At 34.9% G+C, this 27,691-nt stretch overlaps 3 protein-coding genes across 4 annotated transcripts; 2 read left to right on the top strand and 1 right to left on the bottom strand.

Moving 5' to 3' along the window:
- Positions 1-1,352: 1,352 nt before the first annotated feature.
- On the top strand, positions 1,353-4,239 carry LOC120344947 (carbohydrate sulfotransferase 10-like). The gene is made up of 4 exons (XM_039414290.2): positions 1,353-1,511; positions 1,878-1,950; positions 2,280-2,446; positions 2,744-4,239. The coding sequence occupies exons 1-4, from the start codon at positions 1,410-1,412 to the stop codon at positions 3,440-3,442; spliced, it is 1,041 nt and encodes a 346-aa protein (XP_039270224.1). The 5' UTR covers positions 1,353-1,409; the 3' UTR covers positions 3,443-4,239.
- Positions 4,240-4,394: 155 nt separating this feature from the next.
- On the top strand, positions 4,395-7,371 carry LOC120344948 (uncharacterized). Its single transcript, XM_039414291.2, has 4 exons — positions 4,395-5,634; positions 5,814-5,921; positions 6,203-6,420; positions 6,856-7,371. The coding sequence occupies exons 1-4, from the start codon at positions 5,247-5,249 to the stop codon at positions 7,096-7,098; spliced, it is 957 nt and encodes a 318-aa protein (XP_039270225.2). The 5' UTR covers positions 4,395-5,246; the 3' UTR covers positions 7,099-7,371.
- A 14,148-nt stretch (positions 7,372-21,519) lies between these two features.
- LOC120344731 (growth hormone secretagogue receptor type 1-like) lies at positions 21,520-26,704 on the bottom strand. Of its 2 annotated transcripts, XM_039414043.2 has the most exons (10): positions 26,387-26,704; positions 25,689-25,817; positions 25,432-25,561; positions 25,162-25,290; positions 24,937-25,076; positions 24,261-24,391; positions 23,731-23,847; positions 23,464-23,577; positions 22,404-22,542; positions 21,520-21,957 (listed from the first exon to the last, which is right to left on the bottom strand). In XM_039414043.2, exons 1-10 carry the CDS (start codon positions 26,665-26,667, stop codon positions 21,804-21,806), a joined length of 1,464 nt encoding a protein of 487 aa, XP_039269977.2. In that variant the 5' UTR covers positions 26,668-26,704; the 3' UTR covers positions 21,520-21,803. The 2 variants fall into 2 exon arrangements, with proteins under 2 accessions (XP_039269977.2, XP_039269978.2); XM_039414044.2 differs by lacking the exon at positions 23,731-23,847 and having other exon boundaries at positions 26,387-26,702.
- Between the last annotated feature and the right edge of the window lie 987 nt (positions 26,705-27,691).

Here is a 27,691-nt window from a genome sequence, read left to right as displayed (position 1 = left end):
TCGAATCCCATGCAGGGATGATCATGTACGACAGGATTGCTGGACTCCTCGCCGCCGTAGGGTGGTTACGGTTTCCTCCACCATCAAGTCCATGCTTCCGAAAACAAATAACTGTCTAACTAATACCATACCCGACCTGGACTGGTAACCGGACGAGAGGTCGTGGTTCGCCATATAGTTATGCCGTCTTATCGGATTTCCTCTCCCCCGGGATAATATGTAAATCTTTGCCTTTTATCCTTTATATGCCTTATTCTTTTACATTTGTTTTGACTTTTGTTAGACCAGTGGTTCCCAAACTATGGGTCGCGACCCCGGGTTGGGTCGTTTGAAGATTTTCGGGGTCGCCTGACTTTTGCTGAACGTACAACTACTTTTTGGACATTTTAGAAAAATTTATTTAATTCACCCAATATCTTTAATGATCAGTTATAAGCAAGCAAAAATATGTGTGAATAACCGTTCAGGGAAGTGTTCTGTTTGATGAAAGTCTTGCAAAAATGGCAATTCATGATGAATACTGGCGGGCTCTGACAGTTCGTCAGTTCTGGATAGAACCATCCTAATTTTCATTAACATTGACAAGACTTAAACTAGAATTCGGTTGGAAACCGAAGACTTATCGATCGAAGGTTAGGGGATCCCCCAAAACAGTGGTCTTACTTCATAGTGACACCGTGTGTCCCATCACTAATTAATTAATAACTCGCTAATTATACGACATAATTCATCCAAAATCAATAGGCTTCTGATCCGAGCTAAAATGAATGCACATGCAAAATTTGGAGCAGATTGAACGAACCTCGCTTTCGTGAGACATCGCGTGCATGTAACACACAGACAAACAGACATACAAGACAGACAAATACCTATCAACATACTTACCGATCAAGATCGATAAGTAATAATATCCAGATAAACTTTCGGTGCAAAAAAATACAATATGCTTATCGAAATAAAATATGCTTGTTCTTAATTAAATACCTATATAATAGTGTTGTACGGAGATTTTCTAATGGCGTGTGCTTCAGACAGAAGATGGGATAGAACATTTTTCCGTCATTATATTACTCCTACCGCGTTGAAGGTGAATGTTAATAGCACTGTTGAGGCACACTGCTCCTTGTCCGGTTGCCACCCCGGGGGACAAATATATATAGGAATTGTTTATTTACCAGTTTATTGTTCCCGATGCATTGACTTGAGGCGGAGGAAACTGTGAACCCAAGCAGTCTAATTGCAGGTAAAGATGTTAAGATACTGTGAAATAGCAGTCTATTCAACTAATCGCGTCACCTAATGATTAGAAAAATTGTCAAGCTGCCTGAGGGCATGAATTCACCACGCAGTTCAAAACATGTAAATTACGGACGCAGTTATCCAAAACGCATAAAGTTTTGTAGGTTGGAATGTTCCGTCGAATAAATTGTTTTTTGTTTTTAATTTCTTTGGTATTGCTGTCATTTTACTTCACTGGTTTGAGCTTAATGGAAAAAACCAAAAACTATCAGGTACGTTTTTCTTCTGTTGTATTTTTCGAATGGTTAAGTGCTTCAGTGAATTCCAATGAAACGAATTTTTTCTGAAAATTAGTTGAGGAATTATTGTAGCCTACCTACATCGAAACATATAGACCCCATCAACAGATATAATTGACAAAAATCTACAAATTTTAGCGGCAATGCTTTGGAGCGCAGAAATACATTGTGAACTTAGTAACTTGGGGTGCAAGGACTGCTTGACTTTAGTTTTGTATTAGCAATATGTAATAAATTATAAAGCAAGTTTTAATTATGATGCTAGCATCCACCAATAGTTTAACTCAACTTGGAAATCTTCAAGTATATTAGTATTGATGAACTTTTTTCCTATAACAGAAAGAGAACGATCGTCTGCTGCTGAGAGAAGTAAGGAAAAAGGTTAAAATTAACACATTAAGAAGTAGTACTGGTAAGTAGGCTACTACGTACGAAAAATTGTGTTTATAATACTAATACTGTATATATGTATTCTGTACACGAAACAAGAAAAAGAGAGAATGCCACTGTTATTATTAGTTTCTTTTCCATGTTCAATTTTGTCGCTTTTTCCACCAGCCTCGATGATTTAATGCATTTATCGTCTCTTGTATCTCAACAAAAACATTGAAAACCACAAAAATAAAACGGAAAAGATGTAAGGAACAGATTTAAATGCTATTTGAATGGAGAAGGAAACATTTTTGAATTTTAATCGATTGGAATATGTGGGAAACTTCTTACATTATTTTTTTTTTAAAGTTCATCAATCTAGCCATCAAAAAGTAGAAGCAAGGTTGGAAGCGCGAAGGAAAAACATGTTGAAGTCATGCGTTCATTATAAACGTAATCTATCAATTCCGATGGATGTCGCATTCGTCAACCATCCATCATTAAAAGCTTCTTTGTTTTTCTCGGATAAATATAAGGTAAATTGATCTTAGATGGCTTCAGAATATTCACGTTAATCAAAGATTTAATAATTTTCCTATTGTGTGGACCAATATACCCGGAATAAAGTGAAAATCTGTGAATATTATTTGAATGAAAAATCACGTCATTCAAAACAACATATTGGGTAAAGCGTTTGAGATATTCTACATATATATACAAACTTTACCAAGGTTATATCTGAATAGTCTCTAAATACGACTTGGCATGTAAAATAGCCATGGCCTAAACAAAATATGATATGAAGTATTTTGAGCCTATTAAAATGTTTTCAGCTTCTCCTTTGCGAAATTCCGAAATGTGCTTCAACTAATCAAGCAAAGTTTCTTACCATGGCCGAAGGACTGTTAACGAAAGAAGAATCGGTAAAGTTACCTTCAATAAGAGCGACTACAATAGCGCACCGAAAACTTTCGGCTCGACAAGCGAAGAATATATTTCAGATTTCAAAAAGAATGAAAACCTACACCTCACTGGTCATTGTACGTGAGCCTTTCAGTAGACTTCTATCCGCCTTCCGAAACAAATTAGAAAATAACTCAAGATCTGACGGCTACAGTAGGTTGGGCAATCGCATTCATCGGTCTTACAGCGTTGAAAACAATACACAAACCAACGAAACGTCTTATGATACAAACGTTACCTTTGCTGAATTTGCAAAATATTTAACTAATCCAATTCATCTACCTATCTCCGATCCACATTGGAAATTCTATGAAGGGCTGTGCGCACCATGTGCCTTAAAATATAATTTTATCGTTCATTTGGACACTTTGCAAGAAGATATGGATTTCATTGTCAAAAAATTGAATATAAAAAACACATATTTTCCACCATCTTACGATTCATTCACCGATCATAAAAAAGTGGAGAAATATTACAATGGAATACCATCAGACACGTTAAATGCTTTATATCGCACATACAAAATTGATTACGATTTATTTGGATTTTCAACGCCATATGGGGTATGAGATTGGCAAAAATGCTTGTTCACATGTAATTTTAAAGCAGTGCTTGTCAATTGGAGGATGGCTCATTCCACATAAAGGGATTCATTACTACATAAGCGAAAATTTCATTTTCAAAATTGTTATCGCCTCGTTTGGTATGGAATTATAGAAAACACCTGGCTGTAGAACTGGTTATGACAAACAGAAAACAGGTTCCGATATGGTATTGTGTGAATGCGACATAAGATATCAATGCTTCATTTCATTATATGAAAATTGTTCAAATAATTTGTAATGAAATATACAAGTAAGTTTTTCATATGCCTTCAAGCATTAAATTTACGTCCGTAAGTTTTCCAATTCCCTTCAAAATTTGTACACATTTGTACAAAATTTCATCACTTACTTACTTTCACGAATCCGATAACAGATGCCTTTCTATGATATTTCAAACAATTACAATAGCATTAAATAAAACGGAGCCCGAGTATTTTCATCAACTGTTTTAGTCTAAGTATATAAATATATTGTTAGGTCTAATTTGTTCCAGCGTATTATGGTATTCGTTCAAGCTTGATTTTGAAGTCGAGAGAGCCAATTTTGAATAGAATTTAAATTTTGGTAGTTAATATTCATTACAATCATGCCATTTCTTTGACTTTATTTGTTGAATAATTTTCCATCAACTTTCTGCCGCTTTGTAGGTCCAGCATGTTGGTTTTTGATAACTGCCCTGAATGCTTATTTTTTGGCGACAGAACTTGATATATCTAAATATGTATGTTTAAACTATATTTTAATAAATCTTTCGGAGAAAATGTCTCAGTTTACTTTTTTAATCCGGTTGAAACAAAATAAGCAGGTTTAGTTAATGCTATAATATATTATATTGTTCAAATCACTCAAGATCAACAGTATCTGAAGTATCACCGGCATGACACAGATGGATCCGAGCGCCTCCCTGTTTGCAACTCTCTATGTTTTGCACTGATGACCAAAACGTAATTTCTATGTGTATTACTTTTCTTTGAACTGAATCATATTTACCTGTGATTTCATAAGCTCTTTTATTCCTGGTAACCAATTTTGCCAATTCGATATTCCTTATTCATTGGTTTGTTCAGAACCGAACGCATGTTTCTCTTGTTATTTTGATCAAACGTAGGTAACTGATGAAACATTATATTTGGCTATGAAATACTATATATAATGGTTACGTTATTCAATTCACGCCGTGAGGTTTCAATCTCAGACATGGCAACAGTTTAGCTTATTTATTCGGTATGATATCATCACAGTTCTATAGATTGATTGCCTAAGGCAAAATGAACAACAAGTAAAAGATATTATCTCCTTACCCACGGGGAAAAAAAAATAAACCAATATATCCGAAAAAGCGTGGGACATAGATGCTTATATTGGATAAATTCGATTAGGTGTCTATGACGCCGGTTTCATGCAAGTCTGCTGATACTTTGGTCGTATAATGGTAATATTATTCAAGAGATTATTATGCTGGCTAATTTTGCCGTATATATGCTAAACTCCGGTCAGAATTTCATCATTTGAACAGTGCTACAGGCTGTTGTTTATTCACTTTCTAATTGTTTAAAACTACCTCTTATAATAGGCAAAGTCTTTAAATTCAGTCTAAATGGTTCAAACTGTGTGTCCACAAAGACATAAACGAAAGTCTAAGAATAAATGAGTTGATACCATTATTAATTCAAGTCTTTAAATTTTCTGTCGCACAGCGCCTAATTGATGAAATGATAACCTGTTTGCATGTTTATTTGTAATTTAATTGTTCAGGAAAAAACTTATAATGAATATAGTCATTAACTTCGGGTTGGTATTTGCCGTTTTCGGCGTAGCATTGGGGCAGGACGACTACACATTTGTTTGTGGACCCATGGAAGATACGGAAATTGGTGAAATAGGGTGCAGGGTTGCCGAGGGAAAAGAATTGAAGGGAGTGAAAGGAGATAAGGGAGATCGTGGATTATTAGGTCAAAAGGGAACAAAGGGAAGCCGCGGCCCCTTTGGAAACTTTGGACCGCAAGGACCAATGGGAAGAATGGGTGTACCAGGAAAGCAAGGACCCCCTGGGCCCCCTGGTGAAATGGGGAAGCCTGGTGATGGCGACAAAGTTGATAAATCGGAGTTTGATGATTACAAAAGATACATGGAAGAAAAACTGCAGATATTACAAGGTAAATTTTCAAGTGAAACGTGTAGAGTTGCCTAACAAATGAAAATAGAAAATAAATTTATTCACATTTTATGAAGCATAATAACGGAACATTTAAATGTTAAAAATAAAGGATTACAAGGGTGTTTGATGGCTGATTCTTGCAGGCTGATGGTAATCCTTACACGAATTTAATTACAGATAATCTAGATAGCTTAAAAAGTTGTTGCGTTGATAAGGATCAGATTGAACCGACTACGGAAACAACAACTGCGACAACGACAAACCCAACGACTCCTAAACCATCAGGTAATTGAGTGACATGACAACAATACCGATGACGTTACCTTCTAACACAAAACACAATTATGATCTACACTACAGGAAAAACTTCAGAACCAACATATATATCGATTTTCATAGTTACAATGTAATATAAAAAAGTTATATGATTTGTAGAATTGCAATTTTTATTCGGACATACAGGGGTGTTTATTTCTTCTTCGCTGCTTTATACATCTCTTTCTTAATCAAAATAGGTTTAAATGATAATAAGAATGTGGTGAATTGTTTTTCTTACCTATTTTAAGACAATTGTTTCATGATTTACGGGGATAAATGCTTTTCTATTAACGGAAGAAAGAACAACTTGCGCACAGTAGCTGAATATGTCTCCGCTTGTGAAAGTGAGGGAGGAGCAGCTGCAAATTTATATAGTACAGAACACTATACCTTAATGATGGTAGCATTACGAGAGAAATTAAACAGAAACATTTATGCTATGCTTGGAATGAAGTACAATGTTCAAGTAAGTTATCTATTGTATAAGTTTACATTTGCACTGAAGTTAATATATGCCCACTGTTCAAGTTCCTTAGGATTGCAGTGAACAGCGCAGCCGGGCATTTGAATCGACTCATACTGCGACCAATGTACTAAGTACTTGACATGAAATACCGATAATCGAGATGACATATCTGCATAAGACATTGAAAAACTCTGATACTTTGTAATACAAGTCGAGTTGAGGCCGATTTATTGAAGCAAAATTGCGTGGTAAAATATATCAATAATTTCCAATTGACTCATGTGATCGAGAGAGATTTATGAATGAAATTGAAATTATTCAAAATAATTTGTTGCGTGTTTCACCATGAAATACTCGAATATTCCTAGACTTATAATGAACATGAGAATAAAATTATTATTTCCATATGATAGTTTTATATTTTAATTTTTATAGGAACGAAAGCTACTATTTTCCAATGAAACCGACGCAACTTTTGACGTAGTATGGAGACCCGAGAACCCAACATTCCACCCATCTCATACATATGTTCAAATATACATGAATCAAAACGTTAGCTCTCCACAGGGTTTATACAACAGAGCTTCTAATCATAATCGTGACTACGGAATATGCGAATTCGCAGTAAAGGCAAAAGATGATGTACCTAGCTCACCCTGGGACATAACTGATCCATGAATCTTTTCATATATATACTGAAATTAGATTTAAAGTCTCTAAAAATCTTTAACAAGATGCTGTGTCATTATGTCCAATTCAATCTTTATATTTAGGACAAGTAAAACGATTATTATCATTTCTTCTCATTTCTATTGAAATGAACATAGCAAATTAAATAAAGAATTTTGAATCGGAAAATGTTTATGTTACGACCTTCTAAGAATTTGTGTTGGTCTCGACGTAATAAATAGCCGATAAAATAAACAAAGCTGCTTGCACAGTATAATTAAAGGCATTTAATTACAAAAATGTAATAGATGAGAGGGGTACTTTCTTCTCGACAGATTCGCCTTCCGTGTCATATTACATTTAAGAGCGAATCTATGCATGTTATTTGCTAAGAAGTGGTTTTATACTTGCTCCCCATAAGAATTCCTGAATTTTATATTTTTTTTTATACATTCCGACAACGTTTTCAGCGTGTGCTTCACAAAGCAGACAGCAATCGAAAATAGTTCTAGTATATTTACATTCATTCTTGACAGTGCCTTGCAGTTTGGGATTGCCAGGGATAGAGAGCTGAATCTGAAAAACAAACAATTATGTCAAATGAAAAAGTTAGCTGGTTAAACTGGCAAGAGATCGACCTATATATATTAATTTTCCTGAGATATTTACAACCAACTAACATATGATCACAAAAGCACCTTCGAAGTTTTTCTCGCCCAGTACTCGTACTAAATTCAGCGCATCTTCTGAAAAAAAGCTCAATGGAGTGAAGTTGTCCAGTAATAGATTTTTTCAACTACGTCCATAACGAAGTATCGGCAGCGGTGCAAAACACGAGCCTGGAAAGAAAAAAATTTGAGGTTCACTGCGACAAAGCCATTCTGATATTTAAAGCAGAACTTCGATGATTGTTTAATGAATTGATCTGACATATCCAGAATGTAGGGAAATGGCGCATTTTTACTTATGTGACTTCGTTTTGTATAAGTCGGCCCATACTGTAATATTTTTAATCCCATCTCTATGGTTACCATATGGCGATGACAACACAATATCCAAATACTGCGACTTTAAATTCTTTCATACAACAGCGAGATGAGTTATCATGGAAATCTATATTTTATTTTTTGACGCTTGACGCTTACTACTTGCATGAAGTCGATTTATTTTCAGCGCTTCAACTTTTCTTGGCTATTTTTTATAATATTCAGTGGGGGTCATATGATATCAGGTTACACTGTTTGAACAAACAAGTCTGATTTACGCATTTCATGTTTTGATCGTTTTTACACTATATTTTTTAGTTGCCAACCTGGAAGAGAGATTATAGAAAATCGGATTCAGGCATTCTGAAAATCTTAAAAGCTATATCTCAACCTTTATAAGTTTCATCATACTACTGTCATTGACGTGTTTTCCAACGCAACATCCGTTGTGTAAACCACGTGCTGTGAGAGTAATTAGTTTTATTTAGCATGATTGAACGATTATTGAGTAAAACGTTATAAATCCTTGCATAGATAACTAAGGTCATGTAGAAGCAGTTTCTTATATGTAAAGTAACTAGCGTACTTCTTTGCAGAATTTTTTTGGTCGTATCCTATTCAATAAATAGATTCACAAACTGTACTTAAATCGTGCTACAGTTTTATTCACGCTCAGCGCAAGATTTTCATCGATTAAATTCGAAATCGTCGTAAAATCTTCTAATCGACAAATAATTAATTTAATCAGTAACTTATTTTTTCCACCATACTAAAGTACACATTGTGAATACACAATATATACAAAAAATAGGTAAATGGTACTTCAGGGTGAAGGGCTATGTATAAATACTACCTATTCGTGTTCGAAATACATCCTATTAGGCATGATCCTAATTATGATAATCAATTGCAAAATGGCGTTCCGTCTTTTTTTCTCAAACGTATCCCAGAGTCAGACAGATATTCAAGCGTGGTCGGAAATATTACCTCTTTTTGGTAGTTCAGCGTTTTTTAGTTATAGTTGTAAATCAATTAACTTAATTGTCAATATGTGTTTCAATCATCTTCAGTTTAGTTACAATAATCAAAATTGATACCGCAAACGCTGCGATAGACTAGCTTAAAATTAGCTATAAGTTCATATAAGAGGCGCGGGATTTATTTTTTTTTTAATAAGAATGATAGTTTTGATCATGAAAATCAGTTCGTAAGTGCCAACTCTTCAAAACACTCTCAAAATCAGCAATGAAAATTTCGCAATGATAAAGTATAGGGGGAATCTTTCATGGGCCAAGGGTTGGGGAAGCGTCCATAGTAAACTGAGTGTTTGCAGCCAGACTTACAACAGCCATTGTAGTGCAGAAAACGATTCTCACGCCAAAGGTTGAGGTTGTGACGTAATAATAAACAATTTAATGGTAGGTTTATACACGTTTTAGCAAGATTTTCAGGGGGTTTTTGACGGTTTTGGCACGAGTTAGAAGGGTTTTTGAAGAATTTTGCAGGGTTTTAGCAGGGTTTTTATTCGTTTTTGACTTCTTTGCACGTTATGAAATATATAGACAAATTTTTAATGTTTCTGCACGTTATAGCACGGTTTTTGCACATTTTTGGTGGGTTCAGACTGCTAAAACGTGCAAAAATCGTCTAAAACATCCTAACACGCCAAAATGTGTAAAACGCGTCAAAACTACAAAAAAAATCTAAACAAGCAGATAAACGTCGAAGCCACTCAAAAAGATGCCAAAATCAGCAAAAACCACCAAATATTACGCCAAAACGTGCAAAGGCCGCTCATTAAAAACACGCTAAAAAGTGCAAAAACGCCTAAAACTACCTAAAATACACTAACATGCAAGATCCGTCAAAACCTCTTAAACACTCCTAAACGTGCGAAAAACCTAAAAAAATTTAATGTACGATTATCAAGGTCGTTGCCACAGAAGGCAATCCCAGGGAACATGTGTAACCAAACCGATTAATATTATCTGACTGTCGAATATATTTTATTTTTAATAATAAACTTATGATAGGAAGGCTGTGAGCGGTGTCATACCTGATCTTCGAGTATCAATTTCTGGACTGTGGTATCGGATATTGTTTCAATTCAGCTGCTAGCTTTGAAAAAACTCGACTTCACATTGGTAAAAATATTTTGTGTTCGACTCCAAATTGAACAAAAGTCAATTTTCGACACGTGTGGAGTTAAATGAATTAATTAAAAACAAAAGGCATATTATCCGCAACCGATAAATTATATACTCGGACTACATTGTTATTCTGAGTTATTGTAATTCAATCATGATTTATGCTTAAAGCTTGAAATTTCTAGTTCTTGCCTTTGGTCGCAATAATGGACGCTTGGGGGCGCTGTATAAAAAGGGTCGAGGACAATGACATCGTTTTCCATCTCTATTAATGGGTAGAAATATTCGAATTTAATTTTTTTCGAATAAATGTTTCTGTAAATTGCAGAATAAAATTGTAACGGATTGGTATCTGTACCATTTGTGTTTTCTGTGTATGTGATTGACGTGTTGTTTATTCATTGCAGATTAATACGAGTATTATCGAAACTAACCATATTCAAATATATCACCCTGTTTATACTTATTGGAATAATTTTTACGGAGAACGCGTCGGCTTTGGATAATTATGGGACAGTACTTACCGAGCAAATGAATCGTTATTGTCAAACGTATATGTCTCAAGATACCGACGATATATTGGCTGAACCAATGGGCCCACCTCGACTACCTGGAATACTTGACCCACGTGGACCCGTTGAAAGCGTCGGTCCGCAAGAAGTCATCCAGGGGTTTGTAACCAAGCGAAGTGAACTACACCAGAATCGGAGATATTGTAGAAGAAAGTCTGATAGCAGCCACCGGCCCGACAAGACAGTATAGTTTAATATTGGTGAGGGCCATCATTATACCAGAAGCTGTGCGCAAACAATATTTTCAACGTCATTTATCGGTTCGTCCTTGGTTTCTAATTTATAGAGATGCTCCAGAGTAGTTAATATGGAATAGCACAAACTGATAAAATAACGATATCTTGATGACACATACTTTTACCGATCATTTCTAGTTCTTTTTCATTTATAAAGTTACATGATTAACATTTCACCAGAAAACTGTTAATTCTGGCAACTGGATTCTATAATATATATTTTGAAACGATAACTGAAATAAAAACAATTGGAATTGAATGTAAATTTACTCTAAGTGTAATAGCTTGGGTGTAAACTATGCTGAAGTGCAATTATTTTTCCAAATATAGTCGCTTGCGAATCTTGTCTAAAGTGAATTCGTGAGGCACGTAATAAAATACAAATAATTTACAATATTCTCAGGTTCGTTAGGATGGAAGAAACTACATCGATCAACATCAGACGGTGCTCTGAACTCAGAAATGATTTGGAAGATTGGGAGGGAAAAACGCTACGCCAAGTATCCGCAATTGTTTTCATCATAACCCGTTTTTGACGGTTTCAAGGAGACTCCAGACCAGATAGTGAATCAACAAAGTTTATATCGAAAAAAAAATTTTGGTATTCTGAATACTTTTTAAGATTGAGGGGTTAAATGTGACTCCAGCATTTTTATTTCAATTTCTACTCTGAGTAATAGTATAGTGATAGCTTATGGAACTATTAATGACATGGAATTGACTAAGTTCTGTAAGTAGGAAAAAACTAGGAAATTATCGATTGTCTCAATACAGCCGCCTATTTAGAGTACGTATTTAGTGACACCTTCGGATTGGGACGAGCATTTCCCGTGGCCTGTATCATCATATAGTTGATGCAAAACCGATTTGTCGAGCCGTTGAGGGCATTTTGTATATGATGTTGAAATAATAATTTCTTATTTTTAGTTCTTTTTCGGATCCGCTTTCTCAAAATATCAACTCAATGTTGGAGGATATTCAGGAGATTTACTTTATTATCATAACACATTGAAGTTTATGACAGAGGATCGGTACATTGATATAGGACTGGTGTCAACTGTGCAAGTCCTTGGAACAGCGGTGGTTGGTGGTTTAAGCTCTGCCATCACTCAACCCTCAACGGTAAATATATCAGTGGAGATCAGACCAGTAAAGACAGTGTAGAAGTCATTTGTGGATCAATGGAAGGGACACAGTTACTCACTGAAGTTAACGAAAATGAAATTCCGTCCGAGAGTGTGAAGATGTTCCACCATCAATCAATAAAAACTTAGGCTATAGAGTTAGAGTCGCATTTTAAATTTTTTACTAAATCGGTGTTGTAATTTTAAACGAAAACTTAAAAAAATACCAAACTAGTCTCACAAAAATTTTGGTTTGTTTGAAATAAAAAAAATTTGATTCAAATATGTTTTCTTTCTAATTATTCCGAGTCAGAATGAAAATTTCAAATCATTGCTAGAGTGTTTATTTAAAGTCAGAAGACCTAATTTTTTAAAGTTCCTAATCTCGAATTTTTTCTCATATGAAATATACTCGGAATTCTTTTCTTCAATATCTCGCAGTCGAACTGACTCCACAACCAATGTAAATATATTTTTATTTCACAAAAACATTCTTTCAATGACTTTTCACCTAATCAACCACGATGAAGTTTTGATTTTTAACACATCAATGTAACAAATACCTCTCCCACCAAACCATTTTCTCAATATTCAAATATCCGTTTATCTTGTAAGAATCCCTGAATACTTTCTCTTTATTTAGCAATGGCATCTTCAATTTGTAAATGAAACAATTGTTTTCTGCGACTGTCTTAAAACTGTATATTTAATTGCTTTAGATTCATTCATGCAAATAAATCATTTATTAGACAATGAGCTTGTCATCACTGTTATCAGGATTTGAGATCAATTGAGAAAATAAGTCATGCAGTTTGTCATTCAATTGAAAAAGTGAGTGATTGACAATTTTGCGCAACAGATGAATCTCTACTATGCCGAGGAGGGAACATCGAAAGTCACATTTTATGAACAATACTTGAAGTGTTACAAAAGCAAAAGTAGAAAACAATAAGCCTTGTGCCAAAACTAAATTTTATCGCCATTTCAACAAATTTCGTGAGCTATCCAAATTCAGTTTTAGTTTGGTTGTGAAAACATCAGGCGGGCCAGATTGAATTACCCAACGGGCCGGATTTGTCCCGCGGGCCATAGTTTGCTCATGTCAGTTATTTGAGATTGAACAACTTCTAGAAAATCTATTTTTAAATATTTATTCTCAAACATAATTAGACTCCATTCTAGGCTATGTTTTTGCACTATTTTTTATATGCTGACAGATATTCACAGTCGTGATATGAGCTCAACAACGATTGGTATTATTGGACACGAAGTGGACCTGTGGATCGTTTTGTTAATATTTTGTTGTTGTTAGCATTTTTCCTCTTATTGTTGTGAAAAAATATTTTTTCTATTCAACTACTGGACTAATTGCTTTGGAATTTTCAAGAGTTAAAGAATATATATTTTGCTAGAAGGTTATTACTCATATAAATTTTGTTTAACAGAAGTTTCTGCAGGCTTTATTGATTTCGTTTTTTGTTGTCAATGACGTTATCGAATTTAAAAATTGCGCTAGGTTGCAAAAATCTGAATTCAATATTTATAAACGAGCATTTTATCGCGTATTTCATGTCCGCTGATTGGCGTAGTATTTAAGAGTATTTGCTTTATTTCACCATAAGTCGACACAAAGACGAGTTTCGAACACAATTAAATTAATATGGCAAGGCATTTTAAATGCTCGCATCGGCCATGGATCGAATATTCTACGTAACAGTAAAATCGTTATCCAGGGAAAAGGGCTGCTAATTCACCAAGTGGCGTTATCGCAAGACTGTTTTAGAAGTCGTCGCACGGGAATATTCTAGTACGATTTTTGTACCCCCTCTCTTCCTGACTACGCTACTACTATTGGTATCTAAAAGCGCGGCCACGGCATTAAACGCACGCTTTACCAAGTATGAGCTGGCGAAGGCAATGAATCAACTTTTAGTGGTACATATTTGTATCTGGAAATTCGGGGTTACCCCCCAAAAACGTAACTAAAAGTTTTTTAATTACTTCCATGAGAAAAATACTTTTTCTTTTGTTTGTATATAATTATACTCATATGTTTGAGAAATCTAGGATGATTTGTACAAAAGTTATGTTCTATCTAGGATATGTTGTAAATCACCTCCTTGGCGCCAGATACAGACTTGCATTCGTTTCACCGAATTGTCAATCACTCAATTAGTTTTCTACTGAAGCACATTTTTTGCTGTTAGAGTTAGGACATGTCAATAGCAACAAAATTGTTTACTGGGGCACGGCATCTCCGAAGAATGGTCTTACCGGCATGGGACATCATTTCCACATCGGTCCGTATTGGTTTGCAGACGAAAACAGATCAAACGGCATATAGGAAACATTACGTGGTTGTGCCGAGAAAGTTCTGGATATCATTTGAGGGAGTGATAGAAGTGACCAGCAGTGATTCCAGCATGATGAGGCGACCTCCTCGTACGTCAAATCAGACGCTTCAGCAATGACGTCCAGTGGGAACCTCAAGTATCGAACTGGAACCTCTCAGATTTTTATATGTAGGGTGTTTAAAAAACAATGTGTATCAGCACAATTCTCAAACAATTGGTAACTCAAGAAAGCAATTGCAGGAAAATTAGGGAAATCCCCATGAAGAAGTGCGTGCGAGTGAGAGAACATTTTCACCCACGTACATTTTTATCTATAGGCATTTGCAACCATGAACATACGCACATATTGAAATTTGAGCCCTGAAAATTTGGAATATGTACATTTGCACCTACAGAATTCAGTACCCACATATATTGCACTTACGGCATTTGTACCTACAGACTTGTGCAATTTCAGACATTTGCAATCATAGACATCGCCCTTTTTCACTCGCGAATATATGTCTCATTTTATTATTAAAAATTATATTTTGGAAATGATGACAGATTGAAAATTGTAATTATAATCTTGGATACGATTGATAAGTGAAATCTTATCTCACATCTCTGTTGTCAGTCAACGTTACTATAGTTATAACGTTATGTTGTATTTCGTTTGCGGAAAATGACATTAAAACCTCGATGGATTCAAAGACTCCAGTTTCTCATTTTAGGAGTTTTTTCCAAATCTAGGGAGTGGTAAATATTTTGCTATAAACGATAAAACTATTCGTAACTCATATAAGAAGAAATGTGTTATGTATTTGACAGCCCACTTGCACTGGTATATATGCTACTTTCTGAATATTCAAATACAATTATATTTAATATAGGTATACCGTGCAAAATCCATCATAAACCTTCAATAAAGACACTAAAACATGCTAGAACAGTTCAAAACCAACTGAAAAACGCTGAAACGTGCAAAACTACCCGAAGCCACGCTAAAATGTGCAATAACCATCAGAAAACACGAATAATCTTGAAAAACTCTAATATCTCTTGAAACAAGCTGGAACTTGCAAAAAAAATTTTGCAAACTCCCCAAAAATACTCTTGAACGTAAAAACAATCTATGGTTTTCTTGTGTGTGATGACGTTATCACAAATTGTGCATCTTGTGGTGGGTACGCTTCCGCTACTATCTGATGGTCAGACACCGGTGGTCTACTGTGACAGATCGCATACCTGAACTATTTTCTTTTGTCCACCGTGTCCATATAATTGTGCATCGCTCTCTTGTTTAGTTGAATATTAACTGTTTGTTTCAGTTCCACCAAAGACTGTATGCTGTATGCTGTATGTATAAAGGGAAGAGGCTACTGGTTAGCCTTTAACAAAGATCAAAAACAACAATGGGCCAGGTTCGAACCCTGGGGGAACTCGAAATATTCTGGTTCTGGGATTTTGGGTTTACAATTCTTCTGATGGTCTGCCATGTTGATTTTACATCGCCACAGGTTTGAGTGAAAAGCGTGTTGTAGTAATGCATCCTAGATTTATCTTTCAGTCGAGTTAGGATGTTGCTGTATTTTTTAAAAAGCGATTTTCTGTGGGTTGCTACTGTGGATAGGAGATTCCCGCAAATATTTCTCGCTTGGTGGATATAGATGATGGATTTTGATTCCAGTTCTCTATGTGGTATTTTTTCGACAGGAAAATGCTTGTCTAAGAGCATGTTGATGAAAGTTGGAAACAATGCGTTGAAATTGTTTTTAGTGATGTCTATTAAATTAAAAACAGAGTTAGGCATCATCTCTGTATCCATTTTAAATGTAGCAAGGACATATATAGGTTCGTGTTTAAAAATTTCGAATTGGATAAAAAAAAAAAAAAATTTGTTCTTATCATTTTCTCTAGCTTTCCTATCAGCTTTTGACATGTACATTGCAAAAATCACCTGATTTTTTTTTTTTCAATGGGGGTTTTACGATATAAAACAGCTCAAAGTTTTCATCGAAACATGGTTTGGTGCTACTGTTCAGTGTTTTTAATATTCCAGAGATGTGTATCTGTATTCTATGTGATAATCTTGAAGAAATTAATACAAACTCATTTTAAATACCCTTTTGACTAAAATGACTCAAAATTAATAAAAAAAATTTCGAAAGATTGAAACGGTGATTAACTAATGCAAATACATTAGCTTATTACAGATCTGACTGCAGGACCAGAATAATTGCCGATGCTTCACCGACAGGACTAGGAGCCGCAATAACTCAACTGCAGGACGGAATTTGGAGGGTAATCTCGTATGCTTCGAGGACTATGTCAGACGTAGAAAGACGATATAGCCAGACGGAAAAGTAAGCTTTAGCTATAGTGTGGGTACGTGAGAGATTTTACTTGTATATTTTTGGCAGGAAATTTGAACTCGAAATATGTATATGGTCAATTAATTTTACGTGGTACGAGAATTGTAATTCCGCAGATATTCAGAAAACGTGTTCTAGATCTTGCATATAAGGGACACCAAGGAATTGTGAAGACGAAAAATCGACTTCGAAGTAAAGTGTGGTGGCCAAACATTGATCGTGATGCTGAACGAAAATGTAAAGTATGTCATGGATGTCACTTAACAAGTTCGTATAATCCCCCTGAACCCAGTGGACCTTGGATAGATTGCTGTGCCGATGTTTTAGGACCTTTATCCTTTGGTGATAACATACTGGTAATTGTAGATTACTTCAGTCGTTTTTATGAAATTGTAATTGTGCGGTCGACAACAAGTAAGAAAATAATTGAAGCGTTGAGCACTTTGTTTTCACGTTACGGAATTCCACTTACATTAAAAACCGACAATGCACCACAGCTTGTATCTAATGAATTCAAATAATTTCAGACAAACATGGAGCCACAAGCAAACGACGAGATGAAAAGACAAAACCGGAGTTTGATGAAAGCCATACGAATGGCTCAAGTAGAAAATAAAGATTGGAAATCTGAAGTGAACAAATTTCTACTTGCATACAGGTCTACACCGCATACAACAACAGGAATATCGCCATATTATTTGATGTTTGGTCGAAAGATGAGAACAAAATTTCCAGAAATCAGACCAAAATACAACATAATCGGCAAAGAACACAGAGCTAGAGATGTAGAAACAAGCTGCAAGGGAAATTGTACTCAGATTACAACAAAAGATCAACCTTGCAAGATGTTGAGGTCGGAGAATCGGTGCTCGTTTAAGCAAGTGAAAGTTGACAAGATGTCGACAAACTTCAATTAATCTCCGCGTGAAGTCGTCAAGAAGGAAGGAAGGGAAGTCACAGTCAAGAGATGAGAAGGGAAAAGTATTTCGTCGCAATTCAACATTTGTGAAGAAATACGAAGAAGACGCTCAAAATGAAATTGGCAATAATGCCACAGATTCACAAATTGCTCCAAGCCCGACCAGGCCAAGTTCGGAATCAATTACTCAGCCTTATGAGCGTCCAGGGCAAGAACGAAAACTGCCTTCCAGATTTAAAGACTTTCAATGGGGGAAGTAGTGTTCATGGTTCGATGGTCATGAATGATTTAGTTCTGCGCAAGGATACATGTCAAGGGGAACAGAAGGTCATTACCGATCCTTGACGGCGTGGCTGGTGCTGGTTCTATTGTATGGTGTTATTCGCTGTATATTCAAGTTGTATTAGTTACTTTTATGCATACTGAATTGTAGCAGTAAAAGTCTCTTATTTTGCGTGCAAATATCGTGTGTTGCTTTGGGGAAAGCTTATAGTCCGGCAGATAAGGGGACCTTTTTGGCCCAAGTTTGATTTCAGACATAAAGTTTTTTTTATCTGTGATTATTCATCTTGGGGTCATTGCCCATCATTTCTACATGGGTGTGGAGTTTGCAGCCTTGAGCAATTTTTTTTACGGCTCGATATGTGTAACAGTGTTTTTCGTCAAACCTGTGCATCATAATGACGCACAACCTGAACCATAACCTGTTGCAATACTATGTTCAGGTTGTGCGCAATCTTGGTGCACAAACTACGCAAGCACCAAATTTACTAGGAAATAAAATCAATAACTTTTAGGTATTTGTTGAGCCCAGCTTTGGGTCGAGACCCATATACAGTATATGAAAAAACTGTCGAAACATACGCGTAAAATAAAGAGTACTATTTCAAAATACTCGTTTTTGTTGAAATTAACAATACAAGCCTGGTAATGCAGTCGCCAGTGGTTCAAGTGGATATACACCCGATGGAGAACAGTCAATTATTTGTTAGCGAGAATTGTTATGCAGCGGGATGATAACGACGAAGCAGTGAAAGATAATGATATCACAAGAACAAGAATGAGAAAATTGCTACATTTTATAGTATATCCCTGGGAAAGAATGTAGTTCATTCTTATGTTCCATGCCAATGCTTTTCAAACTACCAAAGACTCTCAACACTTTTACTTCTTCTCTTCTATAAAAAAACATTATATTATTATGTATATGTTATTATATATTCGCATTTCCATCTGTTTGTTCGTGCTCCCAGATAACCGATCAGCGGCCTCCAAGGAGGACGGGGTCCCCTATTAAGAAACCCTGTCATAAGCTAAAAAAGGCGACCATGCTTCTCTTGCCTGTTGTCATGCTGTCCCTGGAATTCAGCTACAACAAAAATTTCATGAAAACGGATTTTTAAATTTTATTTATTCTCAACAATGAATGATATACGGGTGGTAAAATGCCAAGTTATTCCAACAACATGATCATGTTTTTGCAATTTACAACCAATATTTTGTATGTAACTTTGTTTGACAGAGCCCCAAGAGCCCTAACTACAAATATCAAAAATGTGAGGCCAAAAAAGTCACACTACAACATTGTCAAATGTGCTGTATTTACGATAGATAACAGGTTTACCAAAAAGAATTGAAAAATGAAAATGAAAAATGGTAAATTAAAGATCAATTCAGCAATATCTACTTGGTGATATTGCATCTGTTGATGATTTTATGTGTTTGTTTCGGAAGTTTATTAACAGAATTAACTGTGGTTGTTGGGGATGTTTTAAAAAAAGGTTGCATGGAAAAAAGGTTTCACAAAATGTCAAGGTTTGATAGTAGTAGAGAAGTAGAAAAATACTCCCATGTTTTTTTTTCTCATTTGATAACCACGCCACAGAACTTCCCCGATAAGTATACGCAGCAATTGCGAGAAGCAGAAATGCCAAGATGGGATTTCATCGCATTGCAAACCAATATTAGCAATTCTCATATATATTCGCGCATTCCCATCTGAACAGCGTGGAAAAGATTATACCCATCTACACACTTTAAGAACTATGTCAGATGAGCGTCATATTATCGAATATCAGTAAAGGAATATTGCAATGTGAAAAGACATATGAGGCGGAACTTTCAGTAGTATGCAATCAAATAATCTTATTGTAGAATATTACTTTAAAAACATTTCGTCACGCCAACTGCAGTCCGAAACTTTTTTTCTCAGGCTGAGCGCAGATACCAATTGGCACTTATGTAAACTGGTAAGACTGTAAGAGGCACGCGATGGATCAGATACTAAGAGTATCCATCCCCCAGCTGTCATTTGAGTGGGTACTGCTGTTTTTATTGCAGATGTTACTGATCTTTTTGTATTAAAGATTTACTGGCATCACCGATTTAAGGATGTTGGAAACCAACACGCAATATTACAAAACTTACTTTCAACACGCGGTTTGAATGAATGAAAAAGCTGAAACTAATATTCTTTAGAACAGCATACAAATTCTATGAAATGGAATCATACACAAAAACTCGTCAAAAACCTATAGCTCAATAATCAAGTGGAATTTGATGCATGTGCGCAAAAATGTGCGCGTTACTACGTACAACCGAAGCACGCAGGAAAATGTGTGTGATGTACTAGTATTCAAAACGTTTGACTCAACTATGTTGGCATAACAGGTGCACATCTCGGTTTCTCATACGCATACCTTCTATCTCCACAAGGGGTTCCATTACATTTGAACCCACGTACATTTGAACCCATGGCAATTGCACCTGTATGCTATTGCACCTATGGAATTTTTTTTGTTTTTCGGATAGTTGAACCCACACTAACCCTAACCCATGGGTTTTAGCACCCGCATATAGATTGAACCCGTGGATATACACATGGGTTCAAATGTACGTGGGTTCAAATGTACGGTCACCCTCCACAAGGATATATTAATTTTGCCAAAATCAATGTAGCACTGAAAGGTTGCGGTTCTCCCAAAAGAAAACACGTTACACATCTTTAGATACCAGTGGATGGTTTTACATGGCCTTGTTCCTTGTTCGGAGTGAAAGACGAGGTCAAATATTCCAATCCAATTCAACTAATAAAATATTTCCCAAGTCCCTAAGCTTAAACTAGGAAAACGAAATGCGCGCGGCAACGCAAATGTAGTTTGAAGAGCGCAATAGGAAGTGGCTAGATACTGTCGATGGATCTTGGCTTGTATTAGCGAAATAAACTACCATTTATTCTACTAAAATTGAATTTCTGACATTGTAAGGAGATTCAATGTTACTATGTATGCAAAACTAAACCATGTAGTTATGAAATAATTGTTTTTAACAAAAGGGCTCTCCTGAAGTATTTGTACCAAGATGGCGCACAACCTGAATATTGTATGCTTACCAGGTGGGGGTTCAGGATGTGCGTCATCTTGGACCGAATACTTTAAATCCACTTAAAAAAAATTGCTCAACATTATATACTCCACACCCACCTGGGTATCATTATATATGTCATATACATTATATCTAAACAATAAAAAAAACTTTATGTCCCAAAACAATGTTAAGGCCCGATTCTGCCGGACTATTAGCAAGATAAGGAACTTTGAGGATAGAGTCGAGGCACTACAGTTTCCACATTCATCGCCTAGTAAAAAATGTTCGATATGGTATCATTAGAACGTTTTTGTCAGCCATTTCCATATTCAAAAGTGTCATTGCTTAGTCAAACACACATGTTTTGTATTTTCATATTTTTTTATTTTTATCACAAGCAATAAATATGTAAAAAAAAAAATCAAACTTTCATACTTTATATTCACAAATTTTAGCAGTATTGCTGTTGTATGCTAAAATATCGAACATACAAAAAGATCACTATCGTTTCCCACTTATATTAAAAGCTAATTAAATGACGTTTGTGCAGTAAATAAAACATTCCTTTCGTTCTACCTCTTCGGTCATGCAAATAAATTACTTGAGGTACAAGAACATTCAATTCTCACTTCATCTGGATGTTGTCTATTCACTTTTCATAAAACGACATTGGTAGTTCTTACTCCGTTGGATGATCCACTTGATTGTCCCTGACTTGAGCCTGACGCCACTCCGCCACAATCCATTTCTTGACACGGCTTGCATCCAAAGCAAGATTTAAGAAATTTTTTTGATTCTTTCCTCATTTTACTGAAATATATAAGGTATTACTTAGTCAGATACAACAAATAAGTGAAAAAAATTTCCATGCAATTCTGTTTCAGGTTTGAATTTTTGACAGCAAATATATAGTACGTACATAATATAATTATAGATAGTGAATTTTATAGCAACGACCAAAACCCGCCTCCATTCTAGATTCATCAAGACAAATAATATTCGATGGTATTGTTCATATTGTTTGGCACCATAGTTTTGGGGGCGACAAGTAATAAAACGATAAAAATATAATTTGCGATGAAATTTGCTACTATAAACATTGAGAAACTTTACGTCATTGGTTTTCAAATATTGCTAAAGACCATGAATAGTATATATATAATAATATTCATCTAATATTCACAAATAAATTTGTTCTGAATACATAAATAGTTAAGTTCTGAGCAAATATATAAATGATTACTTTTGTTACTAACCTGGAAGCAAGATTATAAAAAATCGGATTCAGGCATTCTGAAAATCTTAAAAAGATATATCCCAACATGTATAAGTTCCATTCTAATACTCGCAACGACATGTTTTCCAACGCAACATTTGTTGTATAAACCACGTGCGCTAAAAATACAATTAAAATACTTAGCTTAAGGCTCGTTGCTATACTGTTTCCTGGGCAAGTAAAACGATATGACGTATTCTACAGATTCGCGACGTACAAAGCCATGGAAACGCAGTAACTGATATGTACCGCGATTCCATGGTGACCCCCAAAACGGAACCCATAATTGGCTTAATTGCTTTGAAAATGGAGTAAATAATTTTTGTTTACACGCAAACTCTTGTCTGTGTATATATGATTGTACCCCAGAGTTTCAGAAATTCAGACGTTTTAAACAAAAGTCATGTTCTCTCTGGAATATCTTACAATTGCCGTCCTCGGCGTTGCCGACAGATTTGTATTCGAAAAATTATCAATCATTCACACACACTCCTCTAGAAGCTGAAGCAGAAACTGTGCTTCAGCAGAAATCCAAGTAAGTGATTAACAATTTTGCACAACAGATAAAAGTCCACCTACAATGCCAGTGGGGTAATTTGGTAATATTCAAGAGAGAACGTTACTTATGTGCGAAGGGATTTCTGAAACTTTTAGGTCTAATCAATCATACATAGATACAGAAGTTCAAGAGCAAATATATATATATAATCATTTTCATTTCATCCTGGTTCTTCGTATCCCACCCAGTATATGGATTAACAAAATAACTGGTGTTTCAACCATGCATAGCATTACATTTGCATTAAACACATTTGTAAATGACTAATCGGCACCTGCAAACTGTCGCATAGTATACAAACGTGACCTTTTAAATTAATTCAACTGCCGCCGTATAATCAATATATTTAATTGATACTGATTTTGGCTTGTTTGTAGAGTCGAATGCTTATCAGCGAGAATTTTTTAAAAGTACATTTCAAATAGCTGAAAAATACGACTAAAAATTTGTAACATGAAGGGCAGTACATAGTATAAAATACCTGTGTTGGGAACGTATCCCATAAGAAAGGATCCCGTTATAAAAGCTAATTGCAAAATGGCGTTTCGTTCTTTTTTCCTCAAACGCCTCTCTGACTCTTTATCTTCAGTATTTGCTGGAAAATTAGGAAAAAAATTGGCTTTTATATTTATTATCTAAATTGAACAAAAATATGTAAAATTCAGATTTTCAACTTAATTTAATAGAGGATATGGGACATCTTAACTGTCCTATTCAAACATGAAATCGTCAATAATTTGAGTCATACCTTGACTTGGTATGCCAAGGGTCATTTTTGTGTGATGGTGTGATAAAAGAGCCGAATCTGGATCAGGCGACTTGTCGTTACACAAGAAGAACCATTTACTCTTGGCCCCCAATTTGTCTATATTAAAAAATGAAATAGACTTAAAATCATTTCACAACTAATTGAATCGACTCCTTTGTTAGTACTTTATACCTATGCATTTTCTTTTATTTTGTTTCGTTTTTTTGTAGGAGGATACAATGTTCCCATTGAAATAGGATACTTATAGAACCGCGACTGAACACTAACAATTCGAGTACCGGTATGTTGATTTCTGTGTGCAATTTTCTCAGACCAATTATTGGAGTACAAGCGAAAAACTGCGATACTAAGTCAGTATGCCTCACAATAGTTCTATTCTGAAGTAAAAACGGTACAGCTTTTATTTGCGCAACGGAAATCCCATCAGAAACAATTTTCTCATACTGTTAAGTCTTTGGCGAAACAATAATGTAAGAAAATGCACTCAACTTAACGACCACTGATCATACCTGTTCTTGATTTGAATCTTCGTTGTTTAATAACGATTCCTATTGCAGGACATATTATTACGATAGATGCCATAGGAAAATATATGAAAATTGGATACGATATTTTATAGTAGGTGATGAATTCGTTGATCCTGAAAAACAAATTTTAACTCGTTTCAACAGAAATGTTGAAAAATAGCTTTTGCAATAAGGCTAAAACATCACAGAATAGTAGACAGAAGTGCCTACGTTGGGCGACTGAATAATCCATGCTTTGGCAACTAGAATGCATATACTCAAATGCGAAGACTGTTCGTACACAGGATACATGACCCGATTCCTTAATGCCGTGAATAAATGAGCAACGTGTATAATGTAGCAATTCATACTAGTAATAAACTAACATATATTGTAATTGATGAACCAAATTGCCCAGCCAGTTTAAATCAAATAACAAAATGATCAAATCATCAAGTTATATTATACGCTTAGTTCTAGACATGAGTCAGATAGTTGAGGAGTTATACGCAGTTATTGAAACTTTAGTCGGTCAGAAAATTAGATTTCGTAGGAAATCTTGTTATATATTATAAAAGTATATCAATTTTCCTATGTATGTTTGAATCAATATATGTGGTATGTCACTCATGCTGTTTTGCCTTGGAGTAATTTATAAATATCATAAAAGCAAGCATACCAAGCAGGATCCAGAGAGCAGTGTGACCAATTTGCATCCGGATTGTTGCTGTTCCGTTCTCTATGGACGCCTTTGAACATGAGCCAGTATGGTACGAAGGCACATGCGAAACCAAGAATCCATACACATACTATGATAATCTAGACAACATACTTTGGTTATAAGTCATTCTATTTATAAGTGTTATGCCGGAGACGTGAAAACATAATAATATTTTGTACATACCCTTATTTGCCTAATAGAAACCTTCTTGAAAGAAATCGGCCATTTTATGGAAATCAATCGAAATGTTGCGAAGAGCAAAATATGAATCGTTGTCACGTAAGTCGTCAGCCCGTCGACAGCGAAGGAACACTAAAATGAAACTCAAGTGTAAGAGCCCCGTGGCAGCAAAAAATGGTAAATTTAATCCATAAAAACAATGAAGAATCAGATTTTGAACGGAGTAAAAATTTCCTCATTTTCAATCAATCAATGGTATTTTAATTGACATACCTTACACAAAGGTTGAGTCAGTAACCATTTCTCAAACCCCCAAGTTTGACGATAAAGTGGCAAGGGACTGAACAACGCTGATAACATGTCTGAGAGGCAAAGACTGAATAAAAGATGATTGAAAAGTGACCTGCAAAATAGAAGATAATATTCAATGTTTTTAATAATTTCATTATCGTATATTACACTGAAAATTATTTGAATGATTATATCTTACAATTGATTGAAATATTGTATAACGAATTCAAATTACTCACTTCAATGTTTTTGATTTCGCTATAACGATCAGTGTAATTAGATTTGCCAAAAGTCCAAAAACAGCCATAGGTATCAGCAAAACCGCAGAGACTATAATTGCTGCGTATGAGAAGGGTACTTCATATGGCCTGTAAAATGTACATATATAATATGAGAACGGATTAGTCAAAAGAAATATTATTTCTGGTATATATTTCAAATCGCGATCAATTCATGCATTAATTATCGGATAGTTTAAATAGCAAATATTCAAAGTTTCGAGTTTTATATTTTTTTAAATATCGTGAAGGTTGGACCGATTTATCTATTTTAATAAGTTTCTCAGCGAAGACTAGGTTGAACCAGAAATTAGGTGCAAATGGAACAAGTAAACTATTATTATTTGTTATATACATTTTCATTATCGCGAATGAAACGCATCATTTAAATCCAAATAGACTAATTGATATACATTTCAAGATAATAGGGGACGCAATACAATTAAGTGGTTTGTAGTATACGCCGCGACACCACCTAGTGATTGTTATCATGAAAAGCCATCTTTTTCTTTTTGGTAATTGAAATTATTAAAATTACGTTGCAATGTACACCCACTAAGACTGTTTGTAGCTCATCCGTTTTAAAGTTTTAGAATATTCCAATATCCCATATATACTCGGAATAAGAAAATAAAGAAAAATTTTTTTGCACGACTTACGTTTGCACTGTCGTCAGATTGTTGAATGTGATGTTATAATCTACCGTCTTATTATATGTTGTAGCAGCATATGAAAACGGCAGCGTGGTTGTCATTTGCATTGTAGTTATGTTAGAAGTTGAAATATCCGTAGTGTGTGCAAGAGTAATTAGTTCAACAGTTGTCACATGTGATTCGTCTTCTATAACTACAAATCTAGCTGCCTCAGTCGTTACTGACACTTCATCAGCATTACGATCTTTATCGAATCTTTCTCGTGGAGGATTTATTACGGAATTCATTTCTACATAATCAAAAGCCTTGAATGAAATAAAAACAAAAGGGGATTGAAATCTGATGTTTTCTCAACGAAATGACCCAATTATTATCCCGATTGGAGTAAGATGTAACATTTTAACGTTCAAACTTGCAGATAATCAGTAAATGTAGATCTGTTTAAAGCCCCTAATCGTCATTAAAATAGTTATGCAGGTTTTTACTCATAAAGCAGCTAAGTAAGATTTATATTATCAATAAGTGTGATTTAAAGACTGATGTAGAGAAGCAAGTCTTCAAGCGTATCACTGAAATAAACCCATTCTGTGGAAATTTATGAACAATGAAATCTTATTTCACTGTAAGTACTATTTTTTTCCGATTAATTATACCAAAATCATACAAATCCAAAATACGCATAGAACAAGTTAATTGTTTACTGAAAAAAAAAATGATCGTAAAAAATAATTATGAGAAAATTATAGAAAACTGGACTTTAAGATATCAGGCATTTTAGACGGATTGGGTATTATATTAGCAAAAGTTATCGGAGGCAAATGAATTTAAAAAGGAGTCGATCAGCAAAATATAGATACTGTTTGAATGTTATGATGCACAACTTAATTTATTTAATCTACAACGTGCCGTGATGCCTAACCTGGATTAATATCAATAACACAAAATAAGTTATTTTACATATGACATTCTCATGTGCAGAAGAGAAAAAAATGAAAAATTCATCTTTTTTTATCTTGTTTTTTCTTTCTTATTGTTCAATAAATTATGTTATTTCACAGTAAGTAAATTACTGTCACAAATACGTATAAACATAATTCACAACACTTTTGACGCATAAATTTACTTAAAAAATGAAATAAAAACATTCTTATGTGGGTATGTACGTGTGTGAGATCAGATAGTTACGGGGTTACCTACCACATTGCAAAAATAAGTGCTTCAACTATCATTCTAAAATGTGTAATTAAATGCTTGAGTACAATATTTAGTCAAAACATTCAAGGATGCACACTTCAAATATTTTAAACATCG

Source organism: Styela clava, chromosome 5, assembly GCF_964204865.1.
Source record: "Styela clava chromosome 5, kaStyClav1.hap1.2, whole genome shotgun sequence".
Classification (NCBI taxonomy): Eukaryota; Metazoa; Chordata; class Ascidiacea; order Stolidobranchia; family Styelidae; genus Styela; species Styela clava.
This window is presented reverse-complemented; position numbering and strand designations above follow the sequence as displayed.

Excerpts from the sequence above, each read along its gene's own strand:
- LOC120344947 (XM_039414290.2), top strand. The coding sequence starts at position 1,410 with ATGTTCCGTCGAATAAATTGTTTTTTGTTTTTAATTTCTTTGGTATTG. Across the intron at positions 1,951-2,279 it reads CACATTAAGAAGTAGTACTG|TTCATCAATCTAGCCATCAA; the intron begins GTAAGTAGGCTA and ends TTTTTTTTAAAG. Across the intron at positions 2,447-2,743 it reads TTTTCTCGGATAAATATAAG|CTTCTCCTTTGCGAAATTCC; the intron begins GTAAATTGATCT and ends AAATGTTTTCAG.
- LOC120344948 (XM_039414291.2), top strand. The coding sequence starts at position 5,247 with ATGAATATAGTCATTAACTTCGGGTTGGTATTTGCCGTTTTCGGCGTA. Across the intron at positions 5,635-5,813 it reads AAAACTGCAGATATTACAAG|ATAATCTAGATAGCTTAAAA; the intron begins GTAAATTTTCAA and ends ATTTAATTACAG. Across the intron at positions 6,421-6,855 it reads GAATGAAGTACAATGTTCAA|GAACGAAAGCTACTATTTTC; the intron begins GTAAGTTATCTA and ends TAATTTTTATAG.
- LOC120344731 (XM_039414043.2), bottom strand. The coding sequence starts at position 26,667 with ATGAATTCCGTAATAAATCCTCCACGAGAAAGATTCGATAAAGATCGT. Across the intron at positions 25,291-25,431 it reads TGACTCAACCTTTGTGTAAG|TGTTCCTTCGCTGTCGACGG; the intron begins GTATGTCAATTA and ends GTTTCATTTTAG. Across the intron at positions 23,578-23,730 it reads CCTTGGCATACCAAGTCAAG|CAAATACTGAAGATAAAGAG; the intron begins GTATGACTCAAA and ends CTAATTTTCCAG.